The following is a 12,980-nucleotide window of genomic DNA, read 5'->3' as shown; positions in this document are numbered from 1 at the left end:
ACTAGTTTGCAACACTGGGGACAAACTCTTCTGACTCTGAAATTAACGACTCCAGTTTTCTAAGCGCCAAAAACAGGCTAGGTCCTGATCTGAGGAATTTACTGGCCAGAGCTCACAGAATCCTCATGATTCTGACAAGGGTGCATTATTCTCCCCCTTTCACAGATGAGGAAACTGAGGAACAGAAGGCAAGGACACAAAACCGCTTGAGCAAGCAGCCAGAATCCCCCCACCCAACTCAGCCCTCCAGCCACTGCCTCAGGGCCACTAGTGGCTGCATCTGTGAGGGCCAAGGGCAAAGCTGATGCCTCTCCCTCAGCAGGAACCCAGTGGCCACACCTGTTCGCCTGGGTTTTCAGGAGGACAGGACAGCCCAAGCTGGCCCCAGGTGCAGGGCTGGGCTCCAACATCCCATTCACACCCTCTTCCTTGCTGACTCACCCACAGCCCATTCACACCCTCCTTGCTGACTCACGGCTGCGTGCCCTCCACTTGTGACCTGACAGGTCAGGAAGGTGGTGATGGAGGTCAGTTGCTGGGTCCGGGCAGAGGAGGAGATCAAAGGAAGCTTGGCTGCTGGTGGACGTGGGTGTGGCCCCAGCACAGGGCCATGCGAGGCCTGTCCCCCCGGCGGGAGAGGGGCAGAGTCAGGAAGCCAACAAGAAGATAACAGGGCTAAGAAGTCAACAAGTCTTTATTAAACGCCTGCAAAGTTACTGGGAGGAGGCCATGATGCTGGACACACCTGTTGAAAGGGAAGGCCAGGGTCAACGTGAGCAGAATGGGAGACGAACCTCTAGCCACCAACCACAGCGCCCATGATTGTTTAAGGACAGATGATCACAAACCCCCGGAGTCACCATCACAAAGGCAGTAGAGTTAAAAGTCTGGAGTCTGGAACAAGGAAGCCCAGGTTCAAGTCGCGGCTCTGCCCTGTACCGGGGGCAGGGGGCGGGGGTGACCTCAAGCAAGTCACTAAACATCAGTTTCCCACCTATAAGAACCATCTACCCTATGGGATTAAATGATGGCCTTAGAACAATGCCTGTTACTAAGTAAGTGTGGCTTGCTATCATCAGCACCATCATAGTAACATTTATTACGTACTGTTTGCAAGACACTCTGAGCACTGAACTTGCATCTCCTCATTGCAGAACCCTTTGCTCCAGTGAGTTCTCTCAGAGAACCCCACCCAGTGGGCACATCTCATTTAGAGTGAGGGTCCACAGCCCCCAAATGTGGAGATGACTGCCCGCTCAATCTTGTTTCTCGATTAAGGAGCAACTTGGTTTGTACTCAGAGGCTACACCGTACCAGTCCGTATCTTTAAAACACCAGAATCACACTCAAGAGGGCAGGGAGGAGATCCAGGGCCTAAGGAAGCAGCCCTTCCCTGTCCTCCGGTTCTCTCTCACTCCAAGGCATCCACCCAGCGCAAAGGTGAGAGAGCGTGTGCTAATGGAACAGCAAATTTGCTCCAGTTGAGCAGCCAGTGGAGTCTGTGTTAGGTAATGTACACGTGATGGTGACAAGGGTAACATTCCGTGAGCTGTGAGACTGGTTCCTTGCTAAGTGGTGCGTGTGGACTGCCTCGCTTCACACTCACACCTCCGTGAGGTGCCTATCGTGGTGGTGTTCAGTTACTTACAATAATGGCACCTACCTTATGGGGGTGACCTGAGGACCAATGACTTAAAAAGTGTAAAAAACTACACAGTGTTTGTTATAATCATTGGTGCCATCATCCCCACTTTATATGTGAGAAAACCAAGGCACAGAGAGGTAAAAATCTCTTGCCCAAAGTTACACAGCTATGAAATAAAGAACCAAGATCCCATCCAGCTAGCCGGACCACAGAGCCTGCACTTCCTGGTTGGTGTTTTGCTGTGTTTTAGCAGATGCCGGGGCTGAGGCCCCGAGAGCCCTGGGATCAGTGAAGGTGCGGGGACACCCTGCAAGGCCCCTCCAGACCCCAGGAAGTCTTTCTTACTGAGTGCTTCAGGGCAGGATACAGTACCCAGAATTCCAGGGAGGACACCCAGCATCCTCTGCCATCCCTCCCTGGGCAGGTGGCCTGGGACCGAAGAGGTCAGAGGAGTCTGGCAGATGCCAATTTCCTGGCCTTGAACCAGAACTTATTTACCTGGGTCCTTTGGGGCCCCAGCCCTGGTCTGTCAAAGGGCACCTCCTCAGGCCTACAGCCTGAGGCCTCAGGCCACCACTCACTGTCAAAGTCGATCTTCTCCACGATGTTCTTGGGCTTAATGCTCTCTTCCTGGCTACAGATGAAGATCTGGCCCGACTCGTCGGTGCTCCAGCCGTACTTGCTCATCCACACCTTTAGCTGGCTGTCTGCAGGGGACACAGCAGCACAGGGGCTTTGCGCACTCTGATCCCACAGCACCGGGGGGGGCCAAGGTGTCCTCCTTCCCTGCCTTCAGCCGACCTGGTCTCCTGCTGCCGGCCTGGTGCTTCTACAGTTCATTCTCCGAACAGCAGCCAGAGGGAGCCTTTTAGCCTTCGCATCCTTCCCATTACAGGGCTTTTGTCTTAGCCTCCTTTCATTTTCGATTTACCTCTCCCAGTTCGAAGCTCGGCTCCTAATGACAGCAGTGTACTTATCTGCCCTTCCCCACAATCTACATGAAATGGCTTCAAAATTAGGATGTCATCGTTACCACTAACAATAAGCTTATGGCACCAGGTTTAAGCATTTCTTTGCAACTGTTTTTTGCCTTTAGAAAATATGCCTGTAAGGTTGTCCAGCCAGAGAAGTGTTCTGTTCCTTGAAATAACTCTTTTCTGCATGACTATTATTCATCTGTTTCTCTTTACATTCATTTCTAAGGGTTGTTTCATCCCCTTTTGATTTAATTTCACTTTTAAATATGTAAAACATCTATCCGAGGTAAAGCACTTAGTATAGTGCCTGACGCAAAGCGCCCACTAAAAGTTAGCTTCCACTGAAGACAAACAAACATCCCACAAAAAACCCACCTGGCTCAAAAGGCAAAACTATCCAAGACGGTACTCAGAGAAATCTCTCCCCCAACCCGCCACCCTCCTCCCCGTTCTCACTCTCGCTCCCCAGGGAGTAACCATTTTCCTTAGTTCTTTTATTTTTCCTTCTTGCGTTTCTTTTTGCAAAATGAACAAATACACACACATTTTTTTTTTCCTTTTTGGAGGGACCTTTTTTTTGTGTGTGTGTGTGTGGTATGCGGACCTCCCACTGCTGCGGCCTCTCCCGTTGCGGAGCACAGGCTGCAGACGCGCAGGCTCAGCGGCCATGGCTCACGGGCCCAGCCGCTCTGCGGCATGTGGGATCCTCCCGGACCGGGGCACGAACCCGTGTCCCCTGCATTGGCAGGCGGACTCTCAACCACTGCGCCACCTGGAAAGCCCTTGGAGGGATCTTTAAAAACATAAATCTGATCAGGTCCCTCTCTGCTCAGACCCTCCAGTGGCTCCATCTCACCCAGGGTAAAGGACAAAGTCCTCAGGCAGGAGGCTCCTCAGTATCTGAAGCCCCTCCCACCACCACCTCTCTGCCCTCAGCTCCGCCCCCTCGCTCACCCTGCTCCAGCCTAGGGCTTCCTGGCTGCTCTGTGAGCACACAGGATCCTCACATTTGCTCTGCCCGCCTCACTCCGCTGAGTAACCATTCAGATGCTGCACCTCCTCACCTCCACGTGCCTCCTGTCCCCCGCCCCTCGCCCGCCCCAGCCCTCTCTAGGGGCTGTCATGCATGAATTCCCACTGGACATGTACATCTTCATTTGTCATCTGCTTTGCCAACTCCACGAGAACGAATCTGAGTCATTCTGTGTTGTTCACTGCCGTGGCCCCAGGGCCTTGAACACAGAGTAGGCGTTCAATTAATTTAAGCAGAATAAATGAATGAATACCATAGGATCCCCGCCAAGGAAGGGAACATTTTATACTAATTCCTTATTCCCTCCCTGGGCCTTCAATAATGACCTGGTGAGGCAGGGGTGGGCCCATCTGAGAAGCTGGCTGAGGCCCACCGCCCTCCTCACTCCCAACCTCCTGAACGGGCACTAGGGACCCAGAGGGGGCCTTACCTGTCAGATCCCCGAGCATCTCGGCCAGCAGCCAGCGATCAATGTGCTGATAAGTAATGCCCACAACGTGGCAGATAACTGTGGAAATTAGGGACAAAGATGATGAAGGGCCACCCCCAGGACCCTGCTGCCACTCCCTCCCCCGCAGCAGGGAGCCCAAGCTCAGAGAGGGACTTACATTTTCGGACAGAGTCTTCAAAGCCAGTTATACCTTCCAAGAGGTCCATGTTTTCATCCAGGGCTTGCTGGGAGGGGATTTACAATGTTGAAATAACATTAACATCAATAATGTCAGGAATATTAACACTGACAATAACAGAAGTGAACACCCCAGCATTCACCCCACATGCCGGCCCTTATTCTGTGTGCAACCTTATGATGAAACAGCTGCTGTTTTTTTGCCCATTTTATTTTTCTCTCCGGTTGCACCACGTGGCATGTGGGATCTTAGTTCCCTGACCAGGGATCGAACCCGCACCCCCTGTAGTGGAAGTACAGAGACTTAACCACTGGACTGCCAGGGAAGTCCCTTGCCCATTTTAGAGATGAGGAAATCAAAGCTCAGAGCAGCTAAGTGATTTGCCCAAAGTCACAGAGCTGGGGTTTGAACCTGGCAGGCAGAAACCACAGTCCCAAGAGAGGAGACAGATGCAGATTAGTTACCTACACTCACCCACCTCCTCTTGGCTCCCATCTCCGAGAAGAGGGCAACAGTCCTACCACAGCCCACGAGGCCCCCCAGGATCTGCCCGCCACCTCCTCCCACTCACCCCCTCACTCCAGCCACAGGGGCTCCTCGCTGGCCCTTAGAAATTCCAGACACCCGCCCACCTCAAGGTCTCTGTGCTGGCTGCCTTGGGGGCTGGAACTCTCCTCCCCCACAGCTACCACTCCCACCTCCTTCAGGCCTCTGCTCAAATGCCACCTTCCCAGCCAGGGAGCCCCCCAACCTCAGAGAGAAATGAGGAACCTGCAAGGAAAACGGGAAGGAGCAGCCGGTGCGGCGGGAGGAAAGCCAGGAGAGCAGCTGTCCCGGAGGCCAAGAGACGCTGGCCTGGCAGCTGAGCCGGGGCCTGAGAACTTCCTACCGGACCTAGCAATGGGGACGTCACTGTGGGTCTCAACGAGAGTGGTTCCACGGCCTGCGCGTGGGTTGCGGGGGCAGAGGCTTGGTCTAAGAGCCTGAATGCACTGAACGGCGTGAGTTCAAGTGAGCAGGGGGAGAGGGGAGGCTGAGCACAGGCAACGTGGCCCAGGGGCGGGCCGGCCGACAGTCCCGAGTCACCGGAGACTGAGGGTTTCCTGGGATGTGAGACTTTCGGCTTGAAAACCAGGAAAGCCCTGGGCAAACTGGGCCAGCCAGTGCCCCAGCCGGGAGCGTGGCTGGAAGGGGAGCAGAGGAAGCGGGGGGGGGGGAGGCAGAGCTGGTGGGGAGCGTGGAGGTCCAGGGAGCGCGGAGGTCCAGGGAGCGTGGAGGTCCAGGGAGCGTTCTCTTTTTTAGGCTAGAACTCACTGTGGGGTGGACGTGCTCCGTGGTGACAGAAACAGCGTGGGAAGGCCAAGTTTGCTGCTATCAGAGACTGGGGAGAACGGCTGGGGTGATGCTGCTGAGTGGGCCAGAGGGAAGGGGGTCGGTGCGCCGGAGCAGGGGTGCCTGCGACAGGAGGAGGGACAGGTCGCCCACGAAAAGAGCAAAGTGCTCCGTCAGCTGCCAGTAGACGCCTGGCCAGGGGCAGGAAGTTCTGCTTTGGCTGCTTCTGTTTTCCCATGAGATGAGAAGCCCGATCGTAAGCTGAGGTGGGGAGAAAGTGGTGGCGATGGGCAGCTGTGAAGAGCTGTCCAGGCGAGGGGGAGGGAAGCAAGGCCCCAGGCCAGGAGGAGCTGAAGAGCGGGTCTGGGTCGCTTGCTGGGTCTTCTCCAGCCTGGAGCATCCCCTGAGACACGGGTGTCGAGGGGAGGAGAGTGCGCCTTGTGCTGAAGGAGGAAGCAGCACAGAGGACTGGGGCTGCTGGCCAGGCCCAAGAATGTCGGGTCGGAGACCTGACCTCACGGGGGCGAGCTGGGAAGCGAGGAGGAAGTGGTCGGAGGGTGGAAACATTCGACATTCATGGGCAGAAGAGGAGGCCGTTACTGGTGAAGACGAGTACAGGCCGGTGGCTCCCAGCCTTAGCCGGCGATCAGAATCACCAAGGATAAGTGTTTAAAATCCCTAAGCCTAGACCATGCCTGGACCAGTTAGTTACATCAGATTCTGTGAAGGCAGGATTCACTTGTTAGTATTTGTTTTTTTTAAATTCCTCAGGGGTCCAGTGTGCTGAGAACTGGTCTAGGATGTGACTGGGAGTGAGGGGCTCGGAAAATGGGGAGGACAAGAAATCCGGAAACTGAGAAGTCAGGGTGGTGGAAGGATCACGGATCTGCCCTTTCAAGTATCTAAGAATAAAGACAGGAGTGGTAAAGAGTGGCAGTGAGCTAAATTCTTCACAAAAATGAGGAGCAGTCATGGGGGGCGGGCAGGGGGGTGCTGATACCAACAAAGTGGGGCAGGAAGTGCTATCGCAGGCGCTTCGGGGCTGGGGGCTGGGGGAGGGGAGATGGGTCTGGGGGTGGCAGTGAGAAGCTAGGAGGCCACCTGGCCTCCCACTTGGGAAGCTGCAGGAGTGGGAGGCCAGGCTCAGAACAAGAAAAGGAGGGAAGAGTATTTAGAGGATGGAGGACTTTTACTGGAAGAACGTGGGGGGAGGTGGAGGGAGAGAGAGGGGGCGGGGGGAGGGGGCGGGGGGAGGGGGCGGGGGAGGGGGGAGGGGGAGGGGAGGGGGAGGGGGAGGGGGAGGGGGAGGGGGAGGAGGTGGGGAGAGAGCGCGCGCCCGCACGAGCACGCTCCTGAGCTTTGCGGGCAGAGGAGAGGACCTGGGAGTCCTGGCTCTGGGTGAGGATGACCATTCCACGTGACCACACACACAAAGCTCTGAGCACAGGGCCCACTGCCACGGAGGCAGCCAACAAATGTGCATGGCTGTGACTTTTAGCAGTCTTTTCCACGCGGCCCAGTCACCACCCTGCCCACGGACCCAAGGGAAGTTACCCAGAAGGCCTGGAAGTGGCATGTCTCCAGCAAGTCTCCGAGGTACAAAATCTGCCGGATGGGCCGTTCTTCTTGCTGGGAGGAAGGGTTAAGGGCAAAAGGCCTTGGAGCCTGAGGAGGCTGCTGCGGACCCTAGGCCAGCCCGCCCATCTTCTGTGCACCACAGCACGCTCGTAATGGCAAAAGTGAGAAACACCCTAATGACCCAGTGATGGGGACAATTCAACTGTGGCCGCTCCACACACTGAGATCGAGTCACCTCTTATAGAAGTGACATGGAGAAAGCGATGAGACACACTGTGATAAGAAAAAAGCAAGATGCAGAACGATGTGTGTAACAGCCCACCATTTGGGTGGGGAGGAATATGTGTCTATAAACACCTGTACTTATGTACCTGTAGGGTATCTGTGGAAAGGTAGCCAAGAACTGCAAACAACTGCTGTCTTCGGGGAGGGGAGTAGGCGGCTGTGGGATGGGGAGGGAGGAAGCCTTGGCTTTTTCACTGTACACTTTGTTGTACTTTGAACAGTGGACAACGTGCCTTTTTTAAGCCACCGGAACAGACCTCTGGGGAAGGTGGACAGTCTCTCAGAAGGCAGGTGCTCCCATGGACACACGTGGCAGAGCAGGTTCAATGAGGAAGACACTTCTCAGCCCAGCCACCAGTGAGCAGGCCAGTTTATTGATTTTTCACTCAGTATTTCTTCACTGAAGACCAGCACTGTGCCAGACACTGTGCCAGGCCCTGAGGTTACATACAATGAAGTTCAGCTGACAATCTAGCTCTTTAGGGCTCCTGCCTTTTGCCTGGTGGTCTTTACTCAGCTAGGAAGCCTCATGGGAATCTTTCTAAAGCATAAATCTACCCATATCACTCTGTAGCTTTAAAGCCTTCTACGGCTCCCCAGTGCCCTTTTTGAGTTTGACCAGTTCTGTGGCGCAGCTCTGCCAAACTTCCTCTACTGCCTCTGAAAAACAGCACTGAGTTCTTCTCCTCCTCCTTTCCTACATACTATTCCCTTTGCCTGGATCACCCTTCCCTACCACTTCACCTAATTCCTCATCTTTCATATGTTCCCTCCTCCAGTAAGCTTTCCTAGCATCCAGGCAGGTTCAGGTGCCTCGTGCTCTCTAACCCCAAGCCCTGACTATTTCAGGCCATCACCGACAGGACAGGTGTCCCCCACTGGACTGTGAGCTCCGTGAGGGCAGGGGGCCAGGCCTTCCTCAGCCTCCACAGTGCTCCAGTCCCAGCCAGCACCAGGCCAAGCTCAGAGCTCAGTGTCTGTGGCTGAACTCAGACCACTTCCCCATGAATCCAGCTACCCTGCCCCGCCCCCTCCCCCACACCCAGCCTGGGAAATGGGAAGGATACATGGGCCTGGTCGATCATGCACTTGCACAGCGTGAAGTCGGTGTGGGGCAGGTTGGTGAGGGCCTTCAGCAGGATCTGGGCGGTGACTGTGGTCTGGAAGAAGGCTGGGTTGAACTGGTACCTGAGAAGGGGAACAAGAGACACAGTAGCAGTGTTGTCTCCAGGTCCCTGGGCCTCACCAGGTGCCAGACAGGCTGCCCACTGCTTCGGCCCAGAGTCTGGGAGCTGGACACGCCTGGGCTCCGACCCCAACCACACCACTCTCTGGCTGTGTGACCTTAACCTCCCTGACCCTACTTTCCTGCTCTGTAGATGGGGACAGTTAATCCTCACAACCAGGCAGTACGGCAGACAGTGTTGAGTGATTCATAAACAAATGAGTACATAAGAGGCAGTCTGCAGTAGTGGTCAAGGCGCTGGAGCCAACTGCCTGGGTTTAAACTTCACTGCTGAGTGACCCTGGACTACTTATTTGTTTGTTTGTTTGTTTGGTGGGGACTAGCGGATTACTTATTTTAAATGCTCTGTGCATCGGTTTCCTCCCTTGCAAGAGGGGACAATAGCAACCATATCTAGCTCTCAAGGGCAACTGAGCTCACAATTAACTCACATCTAAGTGTGTTAATACACACAAAGCTTACAGCACAGCAGCTGCCACGTGGGGAGCACTCACCAAGCAGCGGTTATCACCAATAACAACCCAAACAACCTCACAAATACAAGTGATGTTATCTCCATTTTATCGATGGCAAAACTGACGCTATGCAAGCTATACAAATTACACAGCTGGTAGTATGTCAATAAAGCACTGAGGAGGAAGAACCCAAACGTCCACTGACAGGAGAGCAGATAATTAAGACACAGACACACATGGAACACTATACAGCAATGACAACAAACAAACTGCAGCCACACAGAAAAAGGATGGAGCTCACAAACCCCGGGCCAAGTGGAAGATGCCAGATGCAGAAGAGCTCCAGCTGTATAATTACACTTATGTCAAGGTCAAAGCAGGCAAACCTGAACTGAGCTAATCAGGAAGCGTGTGTATGTGTGCGTGTGTACGTGCACATGCAGTAAATTCACATAAAGCCAGGCCATGAGAGCATACCACGAGAGTGGTTACCAGGGTCAAGGTGGTTGGCACAAAGCGTATGGGGCGACGGACCCGGGGCGCTAACAACACTCAGTTTTTCAATTTGGATGGTGATTACATAGGTGTTCATTTATAATTGCTTGTTAAACTATACATGCGTTTTATGTACTAGCCTGTATGTGTGTTTTTTTTTAAAAGCCATCCCTCTTCCAGCCCCAACTTCTCTGGCTTCCTAGTCTTGCACATTAAGAGAAACCACAGCCTATCCAAAATATCAATATATAAAGAGCTCATACAACTCAATACCCACCAACAAACAAACAAACAACCCTATTAAAAAACGGGCAGAAGACCTGAATAGATGTTTTTCCAAAGAAGACATACAGATGGCCAACAGGCACATGAAGAGATGCTCAACATTGCTCAACCATCAGGAAAATGCAAATCAAAACCACAATGAGATATCACTTCACATCTGTCAAAATGGCTATCATCAAAAAAAACAAATAACAAAGCATTGGCGAGGATGTGGAGAAGAGAGAACTCTCGTAGGTTGTTAGTGTGATGTAAATTGGTTCAGTCACTATGGAAAACAGTATGGAGCTTCCCCCCAAAATTAAAAATAGAACTACCATATGATCCAGCAATTCCACTCCTGGGTATATATCTGAAGAAAATAAAAACACTAATTCGAAAGATACATGCACCCCAACGTTCAGAGCAGTACCATTTACAATACCCAAGATCTGGAAGCAACCTAAGTGTCCATCAACAGATGAATGGATAAAGAAAATGTGGTACATATAAACACATACACACAATGGAATATTACTCATCCATTAAAAAAAAAAAGAATGGAAATTTGCCATTTGCAACAACATGGATGGACCTAGAGGATATCATGCTTAGTGACGTAAGTCAGACAAGGAAAGGCAAATACCATATGCTTTCACTTCCATGTGGAATCTAAAAAATAAAACAAATGAATGAATACAACAAAACAAACAGACTCATAGGTACAGAGAACAAGTTAGTGCTTAACAGGGGGGAGTGGGGTGGAGGAGTGGCAAAATAGGGGAAGATAGGGGATTAAGAGGTACAAACTACAATGTATAAAATAAATAAGATACAAGGATGTAATGTACAACACAGAGAATATAACCAATATTTTATAATAACTTTAAACGGAGCATAATCTATAAAAATATCCAAACACTATGTTGTACACCTGAAACGAATACAACATTGTAAATCAACTATACTTCAACTTTGAAAAAGAGAGCGAAGCCACATCCTGCAGGCTACCCCCAACTCCCACCCCACCCAGTGCTGGGAGTGCTGGCTACTGGCATGGGGGTGGGAATGGAGGCAGACACTCACAGCTTCAGGACAGCCAGGTTGGCTTCCAGATCATAGGCATTCTCCTTGGCTTGTGTCTCCACATAGCGCTCCAGGGTGGCCAGATTCTCAGGATTGTACCTAAAGCAGAGGAGAAACAAGATGGGTAAGCAAAGAGGAGACAAGAGCTGAGGCCCGTCACTCTATGGAAGCCGGTGGGGGGTGGAGGGCACTGTAGCCTGCTCCTCCCTCTACATCTCTCACTGGACATTTGCTCTACTCAAATAATGAATCAGCTCTATAACCTCGACTGAAGCTTATCCACATCCCAGACCTAAGCGTAACCTCTAAACCCCGTCAGAACCCTGGGGCCTTTTCTAGGATGCCTCCTCAATCTCTCAGCCAACCAGCCCTTGCAGCCTGTATACCTGGCCCCCTGGACATCTTTGCCACCTGGCCCCCTGGACATCTTTGCCACCCACCCCTTCCTTCTGTCCCCAAACCCCACTGTGGTCTAGCCCCATCCTCTCCTGCCTGGCTTCCCTCATCCCAGCCCCGACCAATCTACCTGTGCTTCCCCCATCACCGCTATGACCACTCCTGGCTATCGCTGTCTACTGTCTGGTCTACCTGGACTCTGAACTAGGAACTGCATGAAAGCATGACCTTTGGCTGTTTTTGGTCACCTCTGGTCCGCAGCATTGCCCAGAACTGACCGAGTAGATTTTAGTAAACATGTGTTCAATGAATGACATGAGGGAAAAAAGGGGGAACGATAAAGAGGCACTGAGAGACACAGTGAGACTGAGAGAGGAAACTGAGGGGCTGATGGAGGGAAAGCTGAGGAGCAGAGAGGGCGGTCTTAAAGCAATTAAAGAGGGGGAGACTGAGCGGTAGGCAAGGCTACCTCCTGCCTTTAGGCCTTTACAGTGCTTTCCTTAAACATGTCCTCCAGGATGACTGAAAAATCCCACCCCTTGCTGTCTCCAGAAAACCCTCTCCTCCACCCCTCTTGGCCAGAAGCGCTCCCCCCGACCAGGCTCAGACCTGTCGATCCCCTTGAGCAACTTGCCCACGTTCGCTCTCATCTGCTCGAACATCGCCATGACTGCTGTCGCGTCCCACACCAGATCTGCAGCCGAAGTCCCGGCCGGCACTGCGTCCTCGAGAACTGGAAGAGGAAGAGCTAGTGGAAACGGAAACTACGTCTTTGTTTTCTCTCCAGCCCGAGCGGTGGAGAAGGTGTGGGGAAGCTCTGGAGGCTACTGCCACGCTTTCCGGCTGTCACGTGACTTCTTCCCAGCGGCGCAGTTAGCGCGTGCGCATACGCTCTACCCGAGCAGAACCAACGGCGCGAGAAAAGACCTAGTCTAGCCCAGTGCGCAGGCGCCTCTAGAGGCGAGGAGGCGGGGCTAAGCTTTTCCGGGGCCTCGCGTGTCCAGTTCCAGCCCTTGGGAAGTGCGCGGGAACTCCCAGTGAAGGAGACTGTTTCCTGGCAGCTTGCACCCACGTCGCATTGCGCGTGGCCGTGAACTCAAAACTGTGTTGGAATGCACGTGTTAGATAGATTCCTTTTGGGCCGTGGCCAAGTCCCGAGGAAGGTGCTCTCTGAGGTCCCCTTTGGGCCCAGGCCTCGGCCCCGGAGGCAGGATCCTGAGCTCCTCGCACTCCATTCTAACGCCGTGGGTAGCGGCCCGCAAAGCCGTTGTTCTCTGCCCGGCAGGGGCGGGGTGAGGGGGTTCCTGGACCCCTCCGGCTCGTTTTGTGGGTGGAAGCGAGTGCCCCGTGTGTGCCGTCAGGAGATGTGTGAACAGATTCTGCACACTGCAGGCATGAATACACATGCATGTGTCACTTGTGTATATGCTCTGGGTACATCCACATATGTGCACACGGATATCCAGGCATTTGCATGTCGACTGTTCTTCGCACTGCACAGGAGGTTACCACTAAGTGCATGTATGTGCCCCCGGTGAGCAGTGATATACATTGCATGGCCA

At 53.1% G+C, this 12,980-nt stretch overlaps 1 protein-coding gene across 1 annotated transcript; it reads right to left on the bottom strand.

Annotated features, from left to right (window-relative positions):
* Nucleotides 1-676: 676 nt before the first annotated feature.
* EIF3K (eukaryotic translation initiation factor 3 subunit K) lies at nt 677-12,144 on the bottom strand. The gene is made up of 8 exons (XM_079724209.1): nt 12,028-12,144; nt 11,023-11,121; nt 8,547-8,667; nt 7,171-7,245; nt 4,264-4,330; nt 4,086-4,163; nt 2,227-2,352; nt 677-745 (listed from the first exon to the last, which is right to left on the bottom strand). The coding sequence occupies exons 1-8, from the start codon at nt 12,084-12,086 to the stop codon at nt 714-716; spliced, it is 657 nt and encodes a 218-aa protein (XP_079580335.1). The 5' UTR covers nt 12,087-12,144; the 3' UTR covers nt 677-713.
* Nucleotides 12,145-12,980: the final 836 nt, after the last annotated feature.

The sequence above is a fragment of the Hyperoodon ampullatus genome, assembly GCF_949752795.1.
Source record: "Hyperoodon ampullatus genome assembly, chromosome: 18".
Lineage (NCBI taxonomy): Eukaryota > Metazoa > Chordata > Mammalia > Artiodactyla > Ziphiidae > Hyperoodon > Hyperoodon ampullatus.
The sequence above is the reverse complement of the archived record's forward strand: the minus strand, read 5'-3'. Positions and strand labels throughout refer to the sequence as shown.

Bases quoted from the DNA above. Each gene is read 5' to 3' on its own strand.
- EIF3K (XM_079724209.1), bottom strand. From the start codon at position 12,086: ATGGCGATGTTCGAGCAGATGAGAGCGAACGTGGGCAAGTTGCTCAAG. The intron at 7,246-8,546 runs GTATCCTTCCCA...CCTTCCTCCCAG, and splicing joins GCATGATCGACCAGGCCCAT to CAAGAAGAACGGCCCATCCG. The intron at 2,353-4,085 runs GTAAGGCCCCCT...TGTCCCCTGCAG, and splicing joins GATGCTCGGGGATCTGACAG to ACAGCCAGCTAAAGGTGTGG.